This window comes from Strigops habroptila, chromosome 6 (assembly GCF_004027225.2).
Source record: "Strigops habroptila isolate Jane chromosome 6, bStrHab1.2.pri, whole genome shotgun sequence".
NCBI classification, from domain to species: domain Eukaryota; kingdom Metazoa; phylum Chordata; class Aves; order Psittaciformes; family Psittacidae; genus Strigops; species Strigops habroptila.
Window position 1 is genome coordinate 26,033,170 of NC_044282.2, and position 26,751 is coordinate 26,059,920.

A 26,751-nucleotide genomic window follows, 5' to 3' on the forward strand; every position below is an offset into this window, starting at 1 on the left:
TATTTTTAGAGCTATTTCCATCCTTCAGAGCACTTTGCCACTTTCCCCAACCTGATGTCACCACCGAACTGTGGCAGCACAGCCATGTGCCATCACCCAGGCTGTTAATGGATGTGGGGAATAAAACTGGCCCCGGGACAAAGTCCTGTGGCTCTTCCCAGATTGACAGCAAACCATCAATTACGGAACTTTGAGAATAGTTTTTCAAATGTCGTGTGCACCTACTGGGTTGCTGCTTACCCCTGGAATGCACTGTCGTGGCTTACTTGGGAAAATGCTGTGTGGGACAATGTCAAAAGCTTGTCATTGTCAATATGCATCATATCTGCTATTTGCACTTACTTGCTAGAGCAATTATCCTGTCAGAGAAGGAGATTATCAGTTGATATGAGTCTTTTCATGACAAACCAATTTTGACTGTTTTTTAATAATTATCATAATCTTTCAGGTATTTACAAGTTTTTTATTTAATAATTTGTTCTGTTTCAAGGGGTAGAAGTTAGGTTGACAGGTATAAAATGCTCTGAGTCCTCTATCCTCTGTTTTAAAAATAAGTATTGCATTTATGCTTTTCCAGGGTTAGAACCTTCCTTGCTTGCTGTTATTTCTTAAAAGCAATCATCAATGATTCAAACATTACTTCAGGTAGTTCTCTGAACTTTCATGGTGAATTCTGTCACAGCCCACTAATTTAAACACCTCTAACTTTGTTTTTTTCCCCTAGGTATCATGGGATCAAGGGCTGGGCTCTCTAAGCTTGTACTTGACAATCCCGATACCATTCTTCAGTGTGTGTGCTTAGTGTCAAAAAATTGTTGTAATCAGCAAAGCATGTGTGCTTATGTACACCCCTGCTCAGGCAACGTGTAAGTACATGATTAAATGCTGCTGAATTCACTGGGACTTGCTACATTACCAAAGTTAATGAGACTTCGCACCAGCGGCTGCTCTGCAAACAACTGCAGACTGCTCACTTGGGGACCTCGTGTGATCCCCTGCCCTAAATTGTGCTTGAATGTCTGCTTGCTGTTGGAAATTATCTCTCTCTCTGCATACAGGGGTAGAAGGAGAGAGTATGTTGGTGGGGAAGGAGAGCAGAGGTGAGCGTAGTTGCTGCTGGGCATGAATGGACTGTGCCCCGAGGTGTTAAACTAGGATGTGTGCCAGCCTAGCCTCAAGCGCTCAGTCTTGTCTTTGGCCTCGGGCAGATCGATTGGCTGAGCTCCAGGATGAGCAAGGAAACAGGTGCAGAGGCGCCTAAGCTGTGCTGGTCCTGGCTACAGGTAGTATGCAGTTGTACTGTGACTCTGTGACTCCAGCGGCAAGCCTTGCTTCTCAGCTGAACTTAGTAATTTAGGTGTGGCAGCACGCTGCTGTCTCTCTACTTTTGTAGTCAGTGTGTTCATACGGGGCCATACCACGCTGGTGGATGTCCTGGTGCCATTCAGTGCCTGCAGAATGGCTTCTAGATCCTGTATTGATACCCTCCCTTGCCCTTTTTTAACCTGTTTTCAGAACGTCAGTATCTGTAGCAATGTTCTAAGAAAAGCTGTAGTGGTTGAAATAGGGAATAGATGGAGTAAATTTAGACAGGCTGCTAAAAAGTGAGTCTTTTTGGTCTTTTGGGGCTTGCCATGAGTTTCATCTGGCCAAATATAAGAATCTGAAGTGCAGCTGTAGATGCCTACATCTGAGATAGTTGTCTAGGTTCCCATTATAACCAAGGAGAGTGGTCAGTTTACCTTGTCCTGAGATACTTCTCAAAAATAGGTCTAAAAATGCCCTTTTTTCTGTTTTGATTCTGAGTGGATCTAGACATCCAGCTCAGGTGTCTATATGACATTGCAGGTGTGTGCATCCAATCAGACAAATCTCAGTCTTATTCTGCAATTTTGGAGAATATGTATAGCCATACCCTCAAAGATACATTCCAGATACAGTAAATAACGAAAGTATCAGTTCATATCCATGCCTGTTTGTTTGTTTGTTTGTTTTAATTTCTCTTCCATGCGCTTTCATCTGCATTCAATTTTATTATGTTGGACTTTAATTTGCTAGACTGATGAATCACTTTCCCCATGGTTAGTGCTTGCTCATTCCTCATTTGTAGATGGTACTGATTGCAACTCTGTATATAGGAATTAGTTGAGTGGGAGGGAAAGCATGTATGTAGGATTTAAAGTTCTTCTTGTAAACATTTGCTAGACCACCACCCAGATATTCTGTGATCCAGCAGTGATTCGCAGGCAGCAGGATTAGTAATTCTAACCTAAATTGAAGGTAGGCACAGAGGACTCTTTTTGTACACCCCAGGAAACTGAATACATCACTCACTACCTTGCCTGTCCTGCCCATTTGCACAGAGCAATTCTGTAAGTTGTGCTCTGAGGACTACTCGTTATATGTCTATGAGTCTTAATTCATTATTTGCTGGATATAGCTTTTTAAAACACACTCCTATGGGTATCAGGGCTGCAAAGGTTCCCAAGGACATTGCTTCCCTTGTTTCATTGCAACATTGTTAAAGCAACATTGGTGGAAGAGCTAAAACGGAGAGCCAGGAAACTGTTAAAACACAAAGGCATTGGCACTGAGCTTTCCTTTTCCCTGTCAGAGTGAGCTGATTTCACACACACGACCCTTTAAACCAATAAATCAATGGCAGACTCGTGACCTTATTTGCTGTAATGAATCAGTTGTATTGCCATGTTCTGCAGCACATCAAACAGCAGCAAATCTGGTTTCATCGGTGCTCTGCCTGCTTCAGTGCTGCAGTGAAGCTCTGTTTAAAATTAAAAATGCATGTTTCAGCTTGATAAGGCATATCAAATACTAACATTTGTTACCTAGTCATACTTCACTTGGTGGTATTTGATACTAGCCAATAGAAGTAGCGAGGTTGTGCTGTCTCTTGAATTTCCTATCTAACATTTAGATATGGCATTTAAAATGTTTATAAAATACCAAAACAACTTTAAAGGATATTCCCAGGAAAAAATACAGCCAGTTAACAAATGGTAGCATGGAAATGTTGTTATTAGCTTGCTAGCCAAAAGCTCTGGCTGCCTTCTTAAAGCAGCGTGTAGTGCACTCCTGAAAAAGACATCAATATCCTGAGGTTGGAGCTGAGTGTTTGCTTGCAGGATCTTGTGTGTGACTTACCAGCACAGTTTTTCACTAGTCTGTGGGTATCTGCCTGTACCAAAGACTAGAAGCTGAAGGACCTCAGTATGAATTTCTGTGAAATCAAAACAAGTGCAGTTAAATGCATTTAGTGTTAGTCTGAAGGTTTCTCTATGCAGGCTCTAGCTCTCTGCGAATAGCCTGGGAATAGCTCTGGGAAGTTATGTTTCTGAAAGTCTGCTTACTGTCATCACAGCAGCTGCACTTGCAGCACCATCCTTTAAAAGGATGCAGTGCGTTCCCTTCTTCATATGAAGCAGAGTGTTGATCTTTGGTAGTTACACTGTCTAGGAGCCCTTGTCATGGTTAAAAATAGTTTGAATAAAAGGATAGTCTTTGCTGCAGAGAATTTTAAAGCTAAATACCAAACAAGATAAAAGATGACAAATGAGCACAGACAAAGGGAAAGAATCTAGGAGGCAATTAACAGATAAGATCAATTCTCGCCTTCTTCCCCTTCCTAACCTTCTGGATGGGCTTTAGGGAGTTACAGAGAACTTGGGAAACAGCATGGACCTCAGACTGTATAAGTGTAAAAAAACCCCATGACTGTATCTATTCCTGGCATATTAGCCGTAACACTAAAGGTTCTTTGGGCTGGATTCGTCTGGTCAAGGGTGGATATCTTAAAAACTAGATAGGACTGTCTAAGCCAGTTTTCTTGATCTGTCTATAACCAGCAGAGAGAAATCAGCAATTGTAGGACATCACCCACTTCATTCTAAGGAGAGTGCTAGAATAGGTTAGATGAACTGCACCCTGAAAATGCCTGTGTCTTCCCATTGACTGTAGAGGTAGCCAGAGCAACCAGCTTGGTCATTGGGCATCTGTACCTCAGATGTCTAAAGCTGGGGAGAATTGAATCCCAGTGTGGTATTTTTATTCCTTCTGTGCACTTGTGCAAGGGGAAAATATCAATAACCTGTAGTTCTTGACAACTTATTATCAAAAAGCACACGGAAGTTTGCATGCACAAAATAATTCCTGAGTGTTGAAGTAGGGAATAAACCCCTGAAGCATTTTCCACTGCATTTCTCATGTCTGGAAAGAGGACACATGCACTGTCTAGATTGTTTGAACTAGAAGGTTTTATTTAGTCTTTTCTCAGCTCTTTCATTTTATACCTTAAGCTTAGCTTAAGAAATAGGCTGGACCACAAGATAATATCAAATAGAATCTTTTATGTTTTTACTGGTTTTCAGACCACCTTCCCTGCCCTCTCCCTCTCCCCAAATTTACAGCTTAGACCTTTACAGTCTGCTTAGATAGACATTTAGCTTAAATTTGAGATGTAGCTGTGATTCATTGCAGGCCTTTTGAGGACAGTCATGTAAAGTTGCTGGTAATGAATGGCTACTGTCCTGCCTTTTGAGAGTGGGTTAAATTTGAGCAATGTGGGTACTCAACTCTCAATATCCAGCTTCCAAAGCACTGTAAGATCTGTGTTGATGCATCATTATGTAAATGTAAGCCCTTTTTATTTCTGAAAGACAACTGTATGGAGGTGGGCAACATTGGCCTGCTTTACTTTCCAATATGGCATTAATTATAACACACTGCCCATTTTCCATGTGCTGAGTCACACTGATCACCAAGGACCACGTATAATTCCCTTCATTCATTGCTCTGAAAGTCTTTGGGAAATGTGAAACATAACGTTACACACAGTTCTTCCAGAGGGGCAGGTGGCTGTATGAAGGGATTGCTTAGATGTATGATCAGAAGAGACCACTGTGAATGTGGGAACTGACCTGCTGCACTATGCAGACCTAGAACTGCATCTGTAAATTTTGATGACACCCAGAACAGGAGTTTGAGATTTAATGCCTTCAGAAAAATGGCACGTGAGTGAAACAAGAGGAGTTCCTGCTTCTCCAAGCCCGTTGTGAGATGGTGAGTTCTCCAGGGCAGGGGACCATCTCTGCTTGGTCTCAGCATGGGTTTCTTAGGTGCTGCTGCAATATGGATTGGAAATACAGTGATTTTTTTTATTCAGCTGAATGACCTGGCAGTCAGGTTTCTCTGTGCAGTGACAGTGGAGAGGGTAACAGCAACCTGGTAATGAGCCTCTGGTAATGTGATAGAAATAAGCTGTTTTCTTCAGAATTCCTTTTCCAGCTACATTTCTATATCAGTGCATTTTTTTGTTATCAGCAGCATAGCCTACTTCCTGCTTGCTGCAATTTGATCAGATTTTGATGAACTTAAGCATTTTTTCTGCTTTCACTTGCAAAAAGCAAGAAATACAGTTCTCTGAAATGTGAAAGCAATTCATGCTAGAAATCTCTACTAATAGAAGAGGTGATACAGTGAGCATATGGAAGTGTTCAGATTTGGGGCTACGGAAGAATAACAGCTAATTGTCTGAACAATTATTTCTGTATTAGATAGCGAGAGCTGCTGAAATAGCTGGTTATATAAATGAGACATCCTGCATTATTGATCAGGCTTCTTTGTTTTAGCTGCACTGGAAGTATACATTTCACTTTTACATGGCTATTTATCAGATCTAAACCTGACATGCAGTGATCCATTCATATGGCTTGTGGTGGTTGTTTTTTTCATGAAAAAGCTAAATACCAAAATATGTTTAAAGGCTGCATTGTCTCTCTCTCATGGGCTAGCCTTATGGTGCAGGAAGATATTCATTGACATAATCAGTTTGATCAGTAGTCCATCTAGTCTAGTGTTTTACCTCTGTTTAATAATAAGCACTTAATGTTTCAGGAGTCCAACAAACCTGCTTACTTCAACAGAGCAGCGTTGTGCATAACAGGAATGACCTTGTGAGCTGGTTTAGTCACTATATGAGGTGGAGTTACGTTTATTAATTAAAAGTAGAGAAAAAGAATATTGAAATACAATCTCCAAAGTCCTTGGGGTCAAACGTACACGTTAATGACATTTTGTTTGCTGTTCCACAATGCTGTGACAGTTGTAATATTATCTATTTTGATTTTGCTCAAAGGAATTGGATTGCAAATAAACCTATTCCAAAAAGAAGCATGAAAACAGAGCTAAACAGAAGCCATCATCCTCTTAGTACCGTAAGATGCTTGATAACATGCCACGATTAAACATTTTGACCTTGACAAGTTACAGTCTAAAAGGGCGAAAGAGTGTATGTATTCCTTATAATCTTACTGTTTATCTTCCGAGGCACAATTTTTACTTAGCTTTGGTGAAATAATGATTATTGCACGTATTTCTGAAGTGCCATCATCTGTAATCTTAATTACTTTAAAAATAACAACAAAAAATATATGTATTAGTGAACCCTTTTTACACTATGGTTTTAGAATAGGAGAGGCTTTGCAGTCAATTATTTATGTGCAGTAAGTACTGAAAGCCTTATTATCTCAGAATAATCAATGTTTGGCTGAAGCTTGAGAACACTAATAGCTAATCTTAAAAGTCCTGATCCAGTGTCATTTGAAATAATAGCAGAATTCCCATTGATTTTAAGCAAGGGAGGATGAGGCCAGAAAGTATTGCTTTGAGAGATAATTTTAGATAATCAGTTGAAAATATCTGTAAAAACAGAAAAATTGACTTCTGCTCTCCACATAAGATGGTATGAAGTATTTCGGGAGACAGGAGCTCTTGACTTGAAAATGGTGTTTATCTGTTTTTTCTGTTGCCTTGGGGAGTCTTGTTTAAGTGTGTATCTACTGAGCTGGTGTTACTGTCTCTTGGAACAGATGGAGGGCATCTGTAAAAGTTACAAGCAAACTGGGAAGGAGTTGGGAGGCTCAGTGAAGTATCGAAATAGCTGCATATCTTTTTGTTTAAGACTCAAGTTACTTCTTTTTACTTGAATCCTTGTAACATTTTTCTCGCCGGGATATTCTCTCAGTCATTCTGGTGGGGCCTTTTGTTGCTATCTCTCGTTAGCAGTTCTGATTACATGCCTGCGTCAGTGCAGAGTGGCTTGTGGTATGTGGGAGCCTCTCTCCTCTGGGATGCCAGGAAGATAACATGAGAAATGAAGGAAGTGACACCCAAAATGTAAGAGATAGTACCAGTGCTTCAGGACGCCTCTGGCTCAGGGTCCATTGCAGGCTCAGACTTGTGGGTGCTGTGTCAGCTTATAGGGCAGGGCTGGACAAAGAAGCCAAAGAGGTATTCAAAGATTGCAAGGGAGAAGGAGAAAGGAGTTTCTGGCGTTCAGTGACCCATTCCATTCTCAGATGGGGCCTCCTGTTTTCTGAGTTAAACAAATGATGTATGATGGATTTTGGCTGCATTTGGAGGAAGTTCTTGAATGTGATTTAATTCTTATTAAAAAAACCCCCACAAACCCCCCCCCCAAATCCTTTAAAATTCAACCTGCATGTCCATCCAAGCCAAAAATGCTGTCAGAACTTCATTTTAAAGTTTGCTGCTTCTCCTTTGTTTATCTACAAACTATAGGAAAACCAAGAAAGAAAGCAGGAATGATTCTGGTACAACCAAAAGAAGTAGGTGTGCTCTGTACTCTGTTTACTGCTGGGGTAAGTTGTAGCAAACCTTGTATTGCCCTTATTAAAAGTAGGTAGGTCCTGTTTTACAGTGCTGATCTGTGACTACACGTGGGGGGGGGTGTCTGTTTATTGATTAAGTGGAGTTATTTCTGAACAGAAATTTCTTGTTTTCTTGTGAAGCAGGGGAGCCTTTTCCATTTTGGAGGGTGCTCCACACTGTCAGTGCTGAGTGGCCAGGCAGAAAAGCTTTCCTCTAACAAGGAAGAGGCAACATCAGAAAGCAGCCTGTAGATAAGGAGATGTCACTAAGTAGGGAAGTAGGACAGATACCCTGAGACAGCATCTGGCAGAGCAAGGGAAGAGACATGAACTTTCCTTTCCAGAGAAAGCCAGAGAAGGAGCTGTAGGGACCCAGCTCCTAGAAAAGAGGCAAAAGTTGAAACTCCATAACATGTAAGTGCTGAGCTCAGACTGATTTCAGTCTTAACAAGTGCTATATTTAGTTTCACTTATGCTTCTTAATAGAGTCCCAGACAAATTTAGGAACATAGTGGCCTCAAATAAACTTGATAATTTTAGCAGTTTGTTGCCTTTTTCCACCTCACAATGGCTTTTTCTGCTCCTACAAATAGGAAACAAAATACTGATTTGCAAAGCATATTTGATGGTCCAGTTTGGCATACATACTTACCTTTTCATCCATGTACTTATATAGACCATAATCATAATATCAGAGTGTAGCAAAAGCCTGTGAGAGTATTGCTAAGTGATGTAAGAATACCCTGTTTAAAGAGGGGTTCCTCCTTCCCCCTGCCAAAAAACAAAACCCCAACAAAACAAACAGTGAGCCACATTCTCTTATTTCTCATCCAGTCACACATCAAGACAGATTTGAGCAAGTATTTTTAGTTGGAGATTTGGAGCAGCTAACGTAAGAAATCCTCTTAATAAAAATAAGAGCTTTTTTTTAAACTATCTTTTATACCAGTGTAATTCCATTGACTTCACAAGATTTATCCCTAATACATTCTGATAGGAAGAGACTACCAGGTTGTGGGCGTTTTTATTTTTCTTTTACACTGTGGGAGTAACATTGTCACTGTGCTTGGGCCCTTCTAATGAACGAACTACTTTGTATAGCATTTCCTTTCTACTATTTGGTGACATGCTACAATAGGTAAATAAGTACCAACTATGAATGTACAATATAATAATTACTTATTTTCCTGATGATGAAGATAGTTTTCAGGGTTTTGTGAAGCATCAGAAGTCATCTTGATTTTCCCGTAGAACTGCAAGCTGGGGTGAGTATGAAATGGACAGGAAGAGCCAAGTCAGAGGCACTCTATAAACTTCAGCAATTTTCATCAGTTTGTTTTGAATGACAAGAAATATTAAGCTTCTGTCTTCCAGGGGAATATTTCTCAGAAAACTATGTTTACCAATAGCTTTCAAATTTCAACCTTATGCTTTTGTTATTAAATGAAGCAAGATTGTAGGGAGAGAGACTTTTTTTATTTATCTTTTATTAGACCGGCTTGTATTGTTGGACCAATAAAAAAACCAAACAAGCTTCCGGATGCAGAAATCCATCTTCAGTTTTGAAACAGAAGCCAATTTCAAGCCAAGTGTAGGCTGGGGACAATCGCTTTGAGTTTAACTTTGTTACAGTGATCAGTTGAACAAACAGAAGGGAAAAAGGTGTCCAGCACCTTGAAGCAGATGAGGATGTTAGTGTGGGCAGAAGGTTGCAATAGATGTGTCTGAAATAGGTAACAGAGTCTGGGGGTGCTGCTGTTATTAAAAAGGAATGTCAAGGCAAGGGATAGGAAAACTGAGCGGCAGAAATCTGGATAGGTATGACTCACCAAATCCATCTATACAGTAAACGTTTTGGAAGAGACTGGCTGAGTCGTGAATCAAAGCCTCATTTTCATAGGAAGATGATAATGTATATAGGTCTCTTTCAGTATCGTATTTCCAACAGTGAGTGACAAAAAGTAGGTGCTTAAAAAGTAATTTTAAGCCTTTGGATGTTTGGGAGTTTCTTAAAGCTATAAAACATTTGTAAATCTCTAAGAGTAGGATAGTGAACAGTCCAAGCTAGTTACCCTGGGCTATCAATGTTGAAAAATAGTCCCGGAAAAGTGACTTAATCTTGTATCAAAGTAGATGTTTAGGGCTATTTCTCTCCATTGAGTATAAAGGCAGTCCAGAGCCAGTAACACAGGTTTAGGCAACTAACTTCTGCAGTGAACTTCTGACATCTGAAGTGAATCTCCCTCAGGTCTTCAGGACTTTAAAACACAGTGGGGTTGCAGGAATGGCTTTGAGCACCAACCCAGGATTGTCTGCATTGCCAGAGGCTGTTCCCAGTAGGTGTTTGGATGTGCACCTCCCCTTTGGGAAGGGAAGAGTTTAGTGGATGCAAGCCCTGCCATGCTGCTTCGCCTTGGTGCCAGAAGGCAAAGTGAGACCTGTCTTAGTTAGCCAGCATCCACACAGACTCTGTCACTTGAAATTGAGGACTTATGAGTCCCTAAGACTTAAAAATCTGCACCCTGGTGAAATTTTCAGAAGTGCCTTAATTGTATTAGGTTTATTCTAAAAATAAGATGAGATCTTAAAAATAAGATAAGAAATCTTATCTTTACAAAGGTAATCCTTCTATATTTATCCATACATTCATTCTTTGGGCATTAAATTCTAATGGAGATTATTCTTTTAAATGTGTGCAGAGATCACTGCTGCTCTTTATTTTGTTATTCTTTGCTAAATCAATGCCATTGCTGTAGAAGTGTTTTATGGGTTTTTTTAGAAATTAAAAAAAATATTCTAAGAAGCGTCAGGAAACCTTAGTAACACTTCTTTTTTTGAAAGGAGATTCTGTTCACTAAAAACTGCAGCAAATGACTGGATGCTCGATATTTTTGTTCCCCAGGAAACTCATCCAGCACTGAATTATTGCTCGCAAGCTGACCTTTCTTTCATTATATAAGAAAAAAAAAATAATCTTCATGAAAGTCAAGTCGAAGATAAGATCAGCATGGTAGGCTGGTAATTACATAAAGTGATGTTCAGTCATTAGAGAAAATGTACAGTTGATCCTATGGCTTAGATGTGGGCGAGGAATATGATCTAGCTTTACTGTATAAAAGAAGGATGCAACTTTTTTGTACATCAGTTTCAGGAGCGTACATCCAAGCGCCAAGGACAGCTTACCTCCAAACACCATTCTGCAGTTTCTCAGCTGTCTGATTTATTCTTATTGAACAAAAGAGGTAATATATTTCTAAGTTTTTGTTACTGTTAAAGAGGAACAGTTACGTATTTTTTTCATTCTCTTTTCCTCCTCTACAGAAGTTTTCTTCTCCTTGCTTTCTGTCAAAGTTTTTACTTTGAAAATTAACTTAAAGGTTGTTTTGGGACTAAAACATCAATGGTGGTGGTTAAACTAGCTTGGTAAGTAAGAGAAAACAAGGTTCTAGTTTTGCGGCTAAATGTCGATGTTTTGTGATTTCTGATCTGGTCTGGTAATTCTTCGTCAGTAACTTTGTACTTTTCTTCTGGTCAATGGTGTTGCTGTCAAATATCAAACGTTACACAGCCTGTGGTACTAGCACATCTTTTAGAGTCTTTAAATTACCAGTCATGATTAAATATGTTAAGGGAAGAAAAAAAGGAATCTGTTAGTGAAGATTTCTCAGTCTTCAGCAGTTTGCTAGGAGGTTACTATGTACATGACACTGGGGTGCACTTGTAGTCCTTTGTTGCTGTGACACAGCCATACTTCATGGCCAAGTGTCCGAGAATAAAATGCACACAATGTACAAAGTGTTTGACTGCTGTTGGGTATGACAACACCACCGTCACCCTATGGACAAGTATAGAGGGACATTTCGAGCTTATGCTGAAAACATTAGGTTATTTCATATAATTAGTACAAATCGTTTGTACTAATTACGCACTGAACAGAGCTTGGTGGCATGTCTGTGCCAGGACAAAGACCAAAGAGTTAGACGAGGGATTCTGATCCAGGGGAGCTTCACATGAATGTAAAGGCATCCACAGAGTCCCACATGTACCGGAACAGAAGACCTGTTTGCAAATACAGATGATCACCTGTTTTTGTGGTGGTAACTGATAACATGGTAACTTCTTTACAGAAAAAGACAAGATACTGTAAATAATGAGGTGGAACTTTAACTGCTGGGAAAGATTTAAAATTACCATCTTTCCGAAAAGCTGCTGGAATTCATGCATTATATAATGTGCCAATAGCTTAAGAAAGATAATTTTATAGAGCAAAGTAAAAGTTTCCTTTTATTTGATGGTGAGATGAAATGAGTGGTGTAGACACTGGGTTAGCAGCATGGGCAGAGTCAGAAAAACAAGTAAGACCATAAGGCAAAATGGCTGTTGCACTGGAAGAGTAGAGTAGAGAAGATATGGATGTGGGGCTGGAAGTGAGGAAAAAATTCTTTATAATGAGGGTGGTAAAATACTGGAACAGGTTGCCCAAAGAGGTGGTAGATGTGCCACCCCTGGAGACATTCAAGGCCAGGCTGGATGTGGTTCTGGGCAACTTGATCTAGTTAGAGATGTCCCTGCTTATTGCAGGGGGGTTGGACTAGATGACCTTTGAAGGTCCCTTCTAACCCAAACTATTCATATAGAGGAGGTCCATGATGATGATTGGGGGGCTGTAGAGCACCTCCCATATGAAGACAGGCTGAGAAAGTTGGGGCTGTTCAGCCTGCAGAAGAGAAGGCTGCGTGGAGACCTCATAGCAGCCTTCCAGTATCTCAAGGAGGCCTATAAGGATGCTGGGGAGGGACTTTTCATTAGGGACTGTAGTAGCAGAACAAGGGGTAACAGGTTCAAACTTAAACAGGTTAAGTTCAGGTTAGATATAAGGAAGAAGTTCTTTACTGTGAGGGTGGTGAGACACTGGAACAGGTTGCTCAAAGAACTGGTAAATGCTCCATCCCTGGCAGTGTTCAAGGCCAGGCTGGACAGAGCCTTGGGTGACATGGTCTGGTGTGAGCCATCCCTGTCCATGGCAGGGGTTTGGAACTAGATAATCTTAAGGTCCTTTCCAACCCAAACCATTCTATGATTCTATGATTATAAGATCACATCTGGGTTTTGTTGACAGGTATCTTTGGTGGTTTTGGTATGAGCCTGACAGTCTGACTCAATAGAGGAAGTGCAAAACTGCAATTTCAATTCCCCTTTTGGTTAATGTAATTTAAACAACTTCCCTCTGGGATTGCCTCAAACCCTTACAATGTACCAAATCATAGCATGTTGTATTCTTATTAAAATGAGGATGGAGAATGCCACTGTGCCTTCAGCAACAAGCATGAAATCTTGGAATAATCAGTCAAGAGTTGTGTTGTTACTCCTGTGGCTGGCATCTTGCTGGAGCCGTTGGAGCATCCAGACTATCAAAAGGCTTAGGATGATGTGGAAACAGGTCATTTGGAAGAGGCTGTCTGTCTTCCATAGGTGCATGAACCCCTCCAACCAGCTCCTTACACTCTGGGGAATGTCCCCTGGCATAGAGCAGGGCTGTGGAATCATGTCCCAGTGCAGGCAAGTCTGCCAGCAGCCACATCCCCTCTATAGGGCTGGGAAGACCATAACCTTAAAAAAAGCCTTTTCTGCTGGAGGGGGGGATCCAGCCAATTTATTCAGCACAGCTTAATAGATGCAGATGAGCTCAGTTCAGTTCCCAAAACATTTGGCAGGACCATAGAAGGCTGTGGATCTAAACAGTGTGAAGGACCACCTATCTCCTGTGTGCACAGGTTACTCTTTTCGAGGGTAACAGGGAGCTGGCAGCTGCTTCTCAGAAACCTGAGAGCCATGTTCAACACTTCTATGGGGCTACCATGGTAACGGCATCCCCTGTTTCCTTTGCCACTTGTTGACTGACATCAAAAGACTATTTTTTGTACTCAGAGGGGTTTTTGGTAAAAGCCCAAGCAAAGATGAGTAACTGCAGGTTGCATTCAGCTTGCTTGCATGCATGCATGCATGCATACATACATACACTGAAATGGCTTTTCGATACCTCTTCCAAATGCTTCTTTCCAGGGCTTCCACAATTGCTGTCAGTGGTTTTTCTTCCTGATTGTTATCAGCTGCTTTGAACTTCTTTATCCTTTGTCTTCTGCCAGCATGAACTGACTTGCTGGGCAGGTGGGAGGGAGGATCCAGCACCCAACCCTTGCCACCTGTTAATTGCAGCCTCGTTGGCCTTTTAGCTATTCACTTTAGCTGGGCTTCAGATCAGTCTTTTACCACTAGTTTTTGCTGTCTTAATTAGAAAGAGTCTTGTTTCCACTTTTGTGCCTTCATTCATTGCACTGTAGAGCATTGAACATCGGTCTTACTCATAAACTTTGTTCCTTTCCACTTTGCTAACCCCCGTCAGGCAAGGGACATGTTCTTGTCATCCTGCCTTTGGTCTCAGCCTCATCCGCCTGGGCAGGATCTTCTGATTGCTGCAAGGATGGAGCTGTCTTTGATTTTGTTTCCTGGTTTCAAAGCTACCTTGTAGGGCCTGTGCTCTGCTGCCATCTGGACCACTACCTTTGATGACTGTGTTGTATGTCTGTTTAATCAATAAACCAAGACCTGCTGACCTGGATGTAGCAGCCTCACGTCCCCGTATATCGCTGGGAATTTCTGCAGTAATGGAGCATCCCTCTGCTAAGCAATACTCTCTTTGCCCACATCCCAGTGCTTCAGGTTCACTCTCAGATAATGATACCAGGCAAGTGGCTTCACTCCGTGGATTGCCTAAGTTTTGCCTCTTCCCCCAGATGTGAGCAGGCATTATTTGAATGTTTGATCATTGTAGCAGTGCTTGCAAGGATTCTGCTAGGTAGGTGCAGAATCTGCAAAGAAATATGTTTCCATTATGTGAAACCTATCTTTGTTTCATTATACTTGATTTTCTTCTACCATCTTTCCTGATTAGTGTTGGCACTACCTTCTCTGACCAGTATAGCATGCTTAAATAACCTCTAAAGTAAATCCCAAGATCAGTTTCTTTGTTGCTGGTATTATTGCCTTTCTTACTACAAGTTCATTTTCAGAAATATTTCAGGCCACGATTTGATCTGTCCCTGAAGAATATTTATCATGGAATAGCAGCATTGACTGGTGTGTTTGGAAGAATAGAAGCTCGTAAGTAGTTATGGATTGAATGATTGTTATGTTTGTTTGTAAAGCACAGTAGCTTTCAGTATCTAAAATGTCGATGTTGTCAGCTTGGGGCCTTATCCCACCCATCATGCTCTTGCGTGACAGTTTCAGTCTTTTAAAGTCAAGGAATCAGGTCTCTATGCAGCTACAGAAGAAACTGTTGAAAGGATCCAGTTGCAAGAGTCTGGAGATGCCTTCAGCACTGCAGTTCAGGCACAGCCCTGACAAGTTGTGGGTTAGCTCCAGCCATGGCCTGGAGGAATGACTGCAGAGGTGGCAAGATCTGCATGATCAGATAATGTTTCTGAGAAGGCAGGTAAATAGTTTGGTGATTAGGAGCTGTGGGCTTGGTATGCTGCCTGGGGTGCTTGGCTGAAGCCAGTCGGGAACAACTGGAGCCAGTGAACCAGGTGCTGCTGCACAGCCATGCACCCTCTCTTCAGGGTGAAGGTGAGCAGCGCGCAGCCCAGAGTCCCTCACAGGATAATCTGCGAGGGCAGGGAAAGTCCCCTATTGAAATGTGCTCTGTGTCTCAGCAATAAAAAGACCCTGAAACTCAATCCTTCAAGACAAGGCTGTCCCTTGGCCAGCCAGGTTGGGTGAAGGAGTGCTGCTGTCTCTGTCACCTTTCCCAGTTTAGGAATAGAATACTTCAAAATCCCTTATACAGCTCTTTTCTCCATGCTTCACCGTGCGGTAGAAGTAATTCCTGTTCATTTCTAAAGGAAGGGCTCAGGTCTATGCTTTGGAAGGAAATAATTTTTAAGGTGAAAATTCTATTTTCTAAGTGAGAGACTTGGCCAAAATGGTCTTTGATTTGGCACAATGAAATTGTCAGTACAGGAGGCTTAGTGCTTGAGAAGGAAGGTCACAAACTTCATGCCTAAAATACTACGTTTTAGTGCTGACAAGAGCAGAAGTGAGGTTCATTATTTTGTTTTATGTATTCATAGCTCAGATTAAGCCAAAATTTTTAAAAGTAACATTAGCTGACGGGATGTTTATGACATGGAAATCTGAAAATGCATGTGGCAGCTTTAGCCTAATTCAAACCCTGCCTGACTTTGTGGTAAGGGAGATCCTTCCAGGTCAAGCCACAGGTGCATAGCAGTTATCTGTCTCAAAATAAACAACAGTTTCTTCTGACCGTTTTTTGTCTCTGAGTAGGGAGGTACAAAATGCTTCAGAATAATTTCAAAGGTCCTGTGGTACTTACCAAAAAGCATCCCTCTGATCCGTCTGTAGTCCTTAGTACGTCTGATGTTTGGATACGGAAAGAACTGAGGTTTCATTCCTCTCCCCCAGGAAATCTCGTTGTCAATAATAATGAAAGTAAACTTTTTTTTTTTCTTAAATAAAGCAGAGAATTTTGGATGATGTTCATATGGTTACAAGTTGTATATTCTGCATCTTTATTGTTATGGTTCCGTTGGTTATTCATATCAGAGATATGCATTACTCCATGGTATAGATTTGATCTGGATCAAATATAGCCACACAACTGCCTTTCTATTGATTTACCCAGAGAACAAGCAATATGCTATTTATGGCCGCTTCATCTCATATGATAGCTGTAGAAGGACAGATGTGCAATGCTGCATCTAGCTTTCTTGCACAAAAATAATCTACTGAATCATAGAATCATAGAATAGTTTGGGTTGGAAAAGACGTTAAGATCATCTAGTTCCAACCTCCCTGCCATGGGCAGGGACACCACACACTAAACCATGTCACGCAAGACTCCGTCCACCCTGGCCTTGAACACTGCCAGGGATGGAGCATTCACAACTTTCTTGGGCAATCTGTTCCAGTGCCTCACCACCCTCACAGCAAAGAACTTCTACCTTATATCCAACCTGAACTATTGCAGGATTTTTAAAAGTTCAAGCTGACCAGGATGTGCTTGTACCAAATCAGCTTTGTGTTACTCAGAACACAAAGGCCTAGCTGCTGCATTAGTAAAATGAAGCCTAAAATAATCTCAGTCCAGAAGGTTGCAGTGGTGCTGAAGGCCCTTGGACTCCCCTGACCTGGGGCGATGCAGGTGGCTCTGGGCTGTTTCAAGCTCTCCTGAGCATTCTCTCTGCACCGTCTCCTTGGGCATTCTGGAGTACAGAGTGTAGTACTGTTCTAATTACATAGATTGGAGGAGCTTTCTCCCACCGAGGGACAGGACTGTGAAAATCTCTTTATGCAGACTTTGACACTAAAGAAGTCATAGAATCATAAAATCATTTAGGTTGGAAAAGAATGTTAAGATCATTGAGTCCAACTGTAAACCTAGCACTGCCAAGTCTACCACTAAACCATGTCCCAAAGCACCACATCTACACATCTTTTAAATGTACACCAGAGATGGTGACTCCACCCCCTCCCTGGGCAGCCTGTTCCAACGCTTGACAACCCTTTTGGTGAAGAAATTTTTTCTAATATCCCAGCTAAACCTCCCCTGGCACAACTTGAGGCTGTTGCAGTGTGTGGACAAATAATCTGATTCTTGGTTAAGGAAGTTATGTCCTGATGTGAAATTATTTTTCCTGAAATTAGTCTTTCCATATCCCAGATTCTGCACATTCTTTCATTTTCTCCATGGGCATTTGCTGGCTTTATCCAGTCTACCATAAATAGTATACAGTTGCAGCATTTGAAGTTTATGTGCTGTGGCTTATGTTAATATTCAGAAAAAAACTATTAAGGCCAGAAAGAAAGGCACATTTTTGTTATTGTGATGAAGTCAATTTTCTGAGCCTATAAAGTGCCCATCAATACACTGCATTTTCAGTTTCCAATCCCAGTTCTAAATTGTTCCTGTTACTTGCACTGAATACTGTATCAGTGTGCAGCTTAGATACTAGTACTGTACCCAGATCAAAACAGTTCTTTAAAAATGTGTGCATTTGTATTTCCACACAGATCATGGATTTCTACGGGAAGTATGTGGCTGTCACTTTGACCATTTTATCTGTTTTTCTGCATCTTCTTCATGCTTTCCCAGATGGAGAGTTTCTCATGCAGGGTAAGCTGCTTTCAGCATTCAGAAATAGGACAATTATTTGTAAGGAGTATTAATTAAACTTTCACATGTTTTATAAATGTGGTCATAAATCTTAACATTCAGTTGCATTTACTGACACTGAGATATGAAGGGATAATAAATCAAGATAATTTTGCTATGAGTATACATCCTGTTTCTTCTCTAAACTTGATTTCTCCAGGTCAAGACCCTCCCTGGACACAGATACGTGTCCTCTTGTTGAAGTGGGTAACCTTAATCCTCAAAACATTATAAAATAGAAACATTTTGGGTTTTTTGTATTCCTGAGATCTAAATGATAACGTAACATCAGGCACAGCAGAACCATAGCTTCTCCTCATAATATGCAGAGTATTTTTCCTCTGTACAGCCCAAAATATGGGATGTTGGTGGTGCAGCATTCTATGGAAGAGGTATATTAGGAAGTTTTTAGAGGTGTTTTGGAGGATGCAGGGTTTTTTATTCAGCCTTAAACTGAATATAGAAAAATGCAAGCTACAAAAATCTTGGGATCATTGGGCATTTTTAAAACACTTGATAACAGGGCCTTGCCTGAAGATGATGTCTAAGAAGCACTACAAATCCTGCTAATGCTATTTAGTTATCTATAGCTAGTAGCAAGTTTTCTAGGGACAGCTAGTGCAGTAGACATACATAAAAAAACCCTCCAAAACTGTCAACAAAATTGAAAAGACAACCAGAAAAGATACAGTAATGCTTGTGCCTTACCTAGAAAGCCTCAGTCTAGTTTTACAGCTGGTGTGTGTTGCAGAGTTGAAGGACCCTAAAGAGGGGAGCTTTGGTGTCTGTGCTTCTCTGTTCTGCACGTATCAAGCAGCAGAACGTGCCTGTGCGTCCTCTTACTGCCTGCTCTTTCCCTTTCTTTATGAAAGTTAAAATATGTCAGGAGACCAAGTAGAAGTCTCTTCTTATGTTTCTATGGCAGGTTGTCCAGAGTGCAAGCTAGGAGAGAACAGATTCTTTTCCAAGCCAGGAGCGCCCATTTACCAGTGCACTGGGTGCTGTTTCTCCCGGGCCTATCCTACTCCAATGAGGTCCAAGAAGACCATGCTTGTTCCTAAGAACATTACATCGGAAGCAACATGCTGCGTAGCAAAGGCTTTTACTAAGGTGAGTGTGTGAATGAGACCTGTTTAAGATTCTTTTAGGATGCAATCTTTAGTTGAAACAGTGAATGGAGAAGAATATGGTTTTGATGGAGGACATTGGAGAACTATTTGAGGGAAGCATCCTTGCTGTTTATATTCTTCATGCTTCGGTTCTTTTTTTCTAAAGAGGAAATTAAAGTGCCAACCAGTACTGAGTATTGTCAAGCGGTATTCAGTTGGGATGTGGAAACTGGTGTGGTGCCACTGACTTCAGTGAAATTGCTGTGACTCATGACACCTGCAGTTCTGGTGATGGACTTGTCCCCTCATTTTTGGCTCTTCTGGTTGTGCACCCTTCCCTTAAATGCTGTGCAATGTGTATTTGATTTTAGCAAATCATTTTCCTAGTTTCTTTCCTGCATAGGCAGGAGTTCTCTGGGAAGGTGGCCGGTCAATACTATCAATTATGTATATGGGAATGAGGGACCAAAACCATCTGTGCTTGTTAGATTAATTGCGATTGTATTTTAATAGCATAACCAAGAGGGAACTGTAAACGTGTCAAACTACTTTGAGCATTTAACACTCTCATCTGGAATGTTCTTTTAAAGAGAGATTCTGCTAAAGCTGATTATTTTGGAAGTGATTCACCTGCAGGTGAAGAAACCTTAAATTTGATGTCATAAATGGTGAGCTAGTTGAAACAAGCTAAGGTGTCTGTCCTGTGATGATCTGCACACACCAGGCTCATTAAGTGTGTCAACTAGAGGCTCAGTTCAGTTACCCGCTCACAGATGTGGGGCCATTTGAGATGCCCTGGAGTACTGAAGACATCTGTGTATGGCTGGCAGACACAGGACCCATGAAAGACCTAGAGTAGCAGCTGGAGGCTTGTTGAGATCCTCTCTGAAATCTCAAGTGGTAATTGGTAGCTCTGTGTGTGCAGCTGAACAGGGCATTGGGTTTCCACTGGCTTTGAGGAGAGCCCAGGCACCTGACTTACCTATAGACGACAACAGCTGAACTCATCCTGGCTCTTCATCTGAGTAGAGCATAGATCTTTTTCTAGACCACAAGCATTAAACTTGCCCTGAAGCAGCAACTAGAATTTGGTCGAGATTAAAAGTAAAGATGACTCATAGTGTTTGTGGCCTCCATTTTTATAATCCCCACGTGGAATATTTTAAGGACACTTCCTGATTTTTTATAGATTGATTACTTGACACTTTTTGAAAATTAGACACTTTAAGAAGTGCCAAATTAAGGACAGCAATCTGTGTCACTATGCATGTCACTACTGCAAACCTCTTTACGGCTCCGTAAGCCACTGGTGATGCAGCTTCACAGAGTGGTATTCAGAGGCCATTCTAGTACATGTACCCCAAAGATCCTGTGTAGCTCATGGTTAAGAAAAAAGCCTCAGACACCTTTTGCTTGAGAATACTGTTTTTACTGTGTAGCTAATGCTAATTATTTGTTATATGTGTGTGTTTTCTTTTTTTAAGATCACCCTTAAGGACAATGTGAAGATAGAGAACCATACAGATTGTCACTGCAGTACCTGCTACTATCATAAATCCTAAAGCCTGTCCCTTTGTTAACAATCAAGGACAACAGTGAATGGGATATTTGTTTTTGAGCTTTTATAGCACCGCTGTGTAAAATGTTATGTTTTCTGGTCAAGACACTGGGTAGACTTTTGAGTAAAATGGATGGCTGTTTTATTTCCTCTTTGCTTCTTCATGCATTTAAGTGAGTTCAATTATTTCCATTTGGGATAAAATACAGCACTTGCATGACAACCGAATGCTTGATCTATTTTTAAAATAAACTGTCAGTTAAATCATCAATGTTTCTTGAGGAAAAATGCTGTTTTAATAGTTTAAAGCAAAAGAAAAAAAAAGATACTGCTGCAGTTAATTTCTATTTTATTCTTTTTTTTTAATGGGGGGGAGGAAGGACAAAGAGAGGGATGGGGAAGTGGACAGAAGAAGAAGCAATAATTGCTCCTTACTCATTTAGTGATTAGATTTTTTGAGGACTTTTTTCAAGACATTTTGTCTCTCCTGTTTATCTTCCGTTTTTTCATTACCTCATGGGCAGAAAGTGTAACAGTGTATCATCTATGCACTGTGCTCTGTCTTTCTGTGCTTTTGTTTTTCTTTGAACTTGATCTCCTGCCGTATAGATAGGTAAATGGATGTAGAATCAGATGTTATAAAGAATTGTACAGTTTCATATAACAATGGTGGAACAGAGGAGAGGTGCAACAGTATTAGGTGTTTAAGGTATGCCTGAGGAGCATGGTACAGGGCTTTAATAATTCCCAAACGCAATGTGCAAATGGAAAATGTAGGGAATATGTTAGGTGAGAAGAGGACCACAGAATACATGACCTTAATATCATAAACTGAGATTTTGAGAGATAGTGCTTCTTCAGTTGTAGTGGGTTGGATCAGGGTCTCTGGAGGAACTGCTTGCAGGTCTGGAGCTCACCCATGGGAACTGAAATGTCGTGGTTCAAGCCCAGCTGGTAACTCAGAACCACACAGCCGCTCGCTCACTCCCCCCCTTCTTCCTCCCCCCGCTCCCAGAGGGGTGGGAAGGAGAATCAAAAGAATGTGACTGCCACGGGTTGAGATAAGAGCAGTCCCGCAACTAAGGTATAATACAAAACCACTACTGCTATCACCAATGATAATAATAAGGGAAATAACAAGGGGAGAGAATACAACTGCTCACTGCCTGCTGACCGATACCCAGCCTGACCCGAGCAGTGATCTGGGCCTTCTGGGTGACTTCCCCCAGTTTCTATACTGGGCATGACATGCTGTGGTATGGAATAGCCCTTTGGCTAGTTTGGGTCAGGTGTCCTGTCTCTGCTTCTTCCTGGCTTCCCCTCCTCACTGGCAGAGCATGAGACTGAGAAAGTCCTCAGTTGGGGTAAGTGCTACTGAGCAACAACTAAAAACATTGGTGTGTTATCAGCGTTGTTCTCAGGCTAAAGTCAAAAACACAGCACTGCACCAGCTACTAAGAAGGAAAAAAATGACTGCTATAGCTGAACCCAGGGCATGAAATGAATGAGTTCCCCTGCTTTTCACCCTGATTTCTGGGGTGAGAACATCAGCCTTGTTATGGTCGCTGGCTGCAAAGATTTTAAATGTGCTGCCTCAAAAAGCCTCAGATATATTTGTGGGGGATTTCCCTGCAGCAGATGCTGTGAGAGTAGCAGTAAGAGCTTCTAGTCTTAGGGACAGGGAAGGTTGAGAGGAGTGAGGTTGTGAGGGTGGCTGGTCTGTCCTGGGGCATGGCCATGGCAAGTGTCTGCACCTGTGCTAGATGACTGAAGTAGTTTAGACAGGCCTCCAGGGCTAAGCTTTGATGGGGCACTTGACCAGCCCAAGACCTGTGGTGTGCGATCTAATGATAATTTAAATCCACTATTCATCCACCCTTCTGTCTATTGGAGTGCAAATTCAATGCCATTTTCTAAGAATACAATCATGGGGCTTTGAGGAGAAGAAAAGACTTCTCATAGGCAGGGGAGATGAGGTTCTTAGAGAAGCGTTATTCAGCATAAGTCCAGTAAAATTTATTGGCCTCATCTCTGTCCCTTAACCCCCTGATTCAGTCTTTTTCCTCCTGGGAACCACTGATGTGGTCCAATCCCATGTCCTACCTGCACCGTGCACCATGCAGTTCCTGGGAGATGTTTTGCCTGAGTTGCTCCTGGAAAAATCCTCCAGTGGTTACTCCAGACTCTGCAAGGAAGACTGGTCTTCTTGTTTCACTATTCTTACTATTCAGGAACATGTCAATCTTCTGGAAAGTTTTTCCTTAATGTTTTATTTATGTCTCATTTGCTTCGACATTACTTTTGGTCAAAGGGGAGGTAGTCCAGCAGCGTGGTCTTTAGGATGAGTTTAATAATATCAACAGCATATTTTTCACAAAGAGAAGTTTCTCATTTTTCATTTTATATCATCGCTGAAGACATTACAAGAGCACATGTCAATCAGCCACTATAGCTGGCTTCCAATTCCAAGTTGTTGTACAGTTTTATTAAACATGACTGATGCAAGTACTTTTGCAAGAGAGCCAGATCCTGCCTGGAATTTCTGGGCAATGAGAGAGGAGTGATTTGAAGCTGCAAGATTATTACCTTTGGGAATGGTATTGCATTTTCTCATAACTGACAGGACTGAAAGGGAGAGCAGGGAAACATTCTCTAAAATTCGCTTGCAGGGAAGATGTACCTTTTCATCTTGCCAAACTTCCTGGATTACCTCTTACTCAAGTGAGCTCCTCTGGCAGTATCAAGTACTTGCTTGTCTATCTATGCCTATGCTGCCCACAATAGCAGGTTGGTGACATGATAAACTTCTGTTTACATCTTCTGAAACAACTTCCATTTTATGCATTGTAAAACTATAGAAATGAGAACATAAGGACATAAAGCTGTTGGAGTGAGTCCAGAGGAGGGCCACGAAGGTGATCAGAAGATTGGAACACCTCTCCTATGACGACAGGCTGAGAGAGTTGGGCTTGTTCAGCCTGGAGAAGAGAAGGCTCCGGGGAGACCTTAGAGCAACTTCCAGTACCTAAAGGGCACCTACAAGAAATCTGGAGAGGGGCTTTGTACAAGGGCATGTTGGGATAGGACAAGGGGGAATGGCTTAAACTGAAAGAGGGGAGATTTAGATTAGATATTAGGAAGAAATACTTTACTGTGAGGGTGGTGAGACACTGCCACAGGTTGCCTAGAGAAGCTGTGGCTGCCCCATTCCTGGCAGTGTTCAAGGCCAGGCTGGATGGAGCTTTGAGCAACCTGGTCTAGTGTGAGGTGTCCCTGCCTGTGGCAGGGGAGTTGGAACTAGATGAGCTTTAATGTCCCTTTCAACCCAAACCATTCTGTGATTCTATGAAATATTGAAACCTAGTAACCAGAGTGAAACTCATGCTTTAAAGAAGACATCTTAAAGACGACATGAGATGCTGCAGCCCTGTGTAATTCTAGGATGCCTAGTCTTATTTTTCAATGTCTTTTCCCTCTTGCCTGTACAAAACCATTTAGTCATGAACTTCTCAACTCATGGATCCGTCTTCCCCCTGGAGGCGATCTCAGACATCAAGAGGTCTCAAAGTATGAATTGTGAGGGTGAGTGAGTAGAATGTGGGAGCATCTGCTTCATTACCAGGCTCCAACTCTTTAATTCAGAAGAAACAATAGGTAACAAGGAAAGTGGTAAAATAAACACGCAGATGCACAAACCTAACAACAGGTGATAAAGGAGACAATAAAAAAGAGCAGAGCTCTGCAGCCGCTGGTTGATGGGCCATTAGCGGTGGCCCTGGGGCGGCTGGCGGAGGGGCAGCCCCAGCTCTCTAACCAGAGTCAAGGGTCAAGGCTGCCCTGGCTGAGCTGGGTCCTTGCAGGGAGAGACGAGGGTCCACCAAACTCATGGTGGGGTATCAGAAGGGGCTCGTAGGACCTTGAAAAGTTGCTATAAAATGTTTAGAGGAAGGGCTGAAGGTGGAGAAAGGTGGTGGTGGTCATCAGGGTGGATTGGGGAGGAGCAAGTGTGGAAAAACAGAGGCGAGGGGTAATAAAGGGGCTGGTCATGTGTGCAAGCTGCCAAATGTGCTTGATTGACTGAGCTTCAACTAGATCACTGCAATCTGTTCTATCTTCATGTTAAATCTTTTACTTAACTTTTTTCATATTTTCTGTGAAATCTCACTTTGTATCCCATGTGTGAGTGCTACAAGGCCTGAGTGCTAGCAGCTGGAGAAGGAACCCATAGGTCTTCGTGCCAGCAACTAAAGATACCAATGGGCAAGAGAGGTGTGGGTCATCCCAACTGGAGGGACTGTAGGCCAGAAAGCTTGTAGGTCTAGGTGTTTAGGTGTCAGAGGGGCCAGGGTGCGCATTTATGTGGGAGAGGTCTATTACAGTACCTGTAAATACCCCAATTGGCTTAATCCTGTGTGCATGTGTATGTGTGATTGTACATCAAATTTTAAGTTGGACTAGTTGGTAAGCAGGAGGAAGCCTGCATCTGGAAGGGCTTGATGTCTGAGCCCATGCTGGATAAGGGGACCCAGGGTGTGGGCATGTATGGACTGAGAAGCTGTGCTAATATTCAATGAATCCATGATTGTGGGGACGCTTGTGAGACAAGTACGTAGTGCAAGCATCTGCTTGCTAGCAAATGTCAAGGTGCAGAGTAGGAGACCTTCTTACCAGGTAAGGGAGCCCAGGTATGTATATTAGAGGGCTTTACAAGCTGGGCTGATATTCAAGGATCTGTGAATGGACTGTGTTTGTGAATCTGGAAAGCGAGGGTAAAGATTTCTTAGAGAACTTCAATCCTCAGCCAAAGAGAAGGAACAGGACTGGGCTTGAAAGTAGAAGTAAAAACCAAGGCCATAGTCAGAAGAGTGGTGGTAGTAAGTCAATGAGCCCATAAACAGTCAGGGCCAGGAAAAACAATGCTACATGTCATTAGGAAGCTAATATATGGTCTCTAATGACCACAGTAGAGAATTAATGAGATATGAATGGGAGTATATGCTGGAAGACAAACTAGATTTTTATCTGTAGGGATTAAATATCAGATTTCCAGTAGGAATGGAAAACAAGAAAAAGAAGTACAATATAGTTTCCTTACATTAGAAAATGGCTGAGATGGAGGCTAGATCAGTCACGTATATTAAAGTGGGCATGGAGAAACAATATCGCAAAATCAGAAGAAAGACTAAACTCTTGTTTACACAGATAGCCAATGTGCATCTTTTATATTTTAAGAACAGGGTATTTGAGCATGGAGATAAAATACAGTCCTTCTCAGTGTGATTTATGAGTAGTAATAAATCAGTCAGGCTGATACTGAGGATTAAAAATGCTGCAGATCAAGCAGGCTGAAGATAAAAATGATATTTTACTGTTACAGTGACCTATATAAACCTACATTGCCATAGTCCTAATAACAGATTCATTCAGTGAGCAGAGGGACTAGTGAAACTTGATTTCCTGACGATCTGTGCCCTACCTCACCAAAGGTGTGTTTTGCCATGTCCTCAGCAAACCCCTTTCCCTTCTCCCTGGGCAGCCCTACCAGGTGCTCTCCACAGCTGCAGCAGAGCCGTCAGCCAGAGCCAGGGCCACACCACTGTTTGTCCATCCAGCATGTTTTCTTTGGGCTGCTACTGACTTCTTTTCACTCGGACCCCAATTCTTATATTTTGCCATTAGCGGGTGTGGATTTTCACAAGTCTGGTAAGGCCTTCCAGGGGCTGAGGCCGTTACCCATCACCCAAAAGTGCTGAAAACTGACCAAAGGGTTTTAGAGTTGCTGAGGAGTGGCTGTCAGACAGCTGTGTAGACAGCCTCACTGCTTCGAGGAGCCAGGCTAAAAACCCTTCCGATGATTCATAGGTGGTGTGATTTCCAGTCCGCAGCTGGTGAGCACAGGAAGGGTGATAAGCTCTCCAGCTGTAGGGATTTAATGAACTGAAATTTCAGACAAGACTGCTTACTTCTAGCCAGCCTGAGAGGCTCCAAGTGAGCAGTAGTCTTCCTTTTCATTGCCTGTCACACTGCCTAAACAGTGATTTTAAACAGTGGTGAGAGGGAAAGAGAAGGTTATTCCAGGGCTTGGGCTGGATAAGCATAGGCTGTATGTTTCCCCGTTACAGCTGGGTGAAAGCTCCTTGCTAACTTGGAAATCGCCTCAATATG

At 41.8% G+C, this 26,751-nt stretch overlaps 1 protein-coding gene across 2 annotated transcripts; it reads left to right on the top strand.

Annotated features, from left to right (window-relative positions):
• Window positions 1-924: 924 nt before the first annotated feature.
• On the top strand, window positions 925-20,927 carry CGA (glycoprotein hormones, alpha polypeptide). Of its 2 annotated transcripts, none has more exons than XM_030490092.1 (4): window positions 925-1,037; window positions 17,771-17,880; window positions 18,845-19,029; window positions 20,513-20,927. In XM_030490092.1, the coding sequence occupies exons 1-4, from the start codon at window positions 925-927 to the stop codon at window positions 20,588-20,590; spliced, it is 486 nt and encodes a 161-aa protein (XP_030345952.1). In that variant the 3' UTR covers window positions 20,591-20,927. The 2 variants fall into 2 exon arrangements, with proteins under 2 accessions (XP_030345952.1, XP_030345953.1); XM_030490093.1 differs by lacking the exon at window positions 925-1,037 and adding an exon at window positions 10,759-10,927 and having other exon boundaries at window positions 17,778-17,880.
• The last annotated feature ends 5,824 nt before the right edge of the window (window positions 20,928-26,751 follow it).

What these genes read in the sequence shown, in the direction of transcription:
- CGA (XM_030490092.1), top strand. Translation starts at nt 925, where the DNA reads ATGAGACTTCGCACCAGCGGCTGCTCTGCAAACAACTGCAGACTGCTC. An exon ending in GTCTGCTTGCTGTTGGAAAT is followed by an intron (nt 1,038 to 17,770) that starts TATCTCTCTCTC and finishes CATTTGTATTTC; the next exon opens with CACACAGATCATGGATTTCT. An exon ending in TGGAGAGTTTCTCATGCAGG is followed by an intron (nt 17,881 to 18,844) that starts GTAAGCTGCTTT and finishes TTTCTATGGCAG; the next exon opens with GTTGTCCAGAGTGCAAGCTA.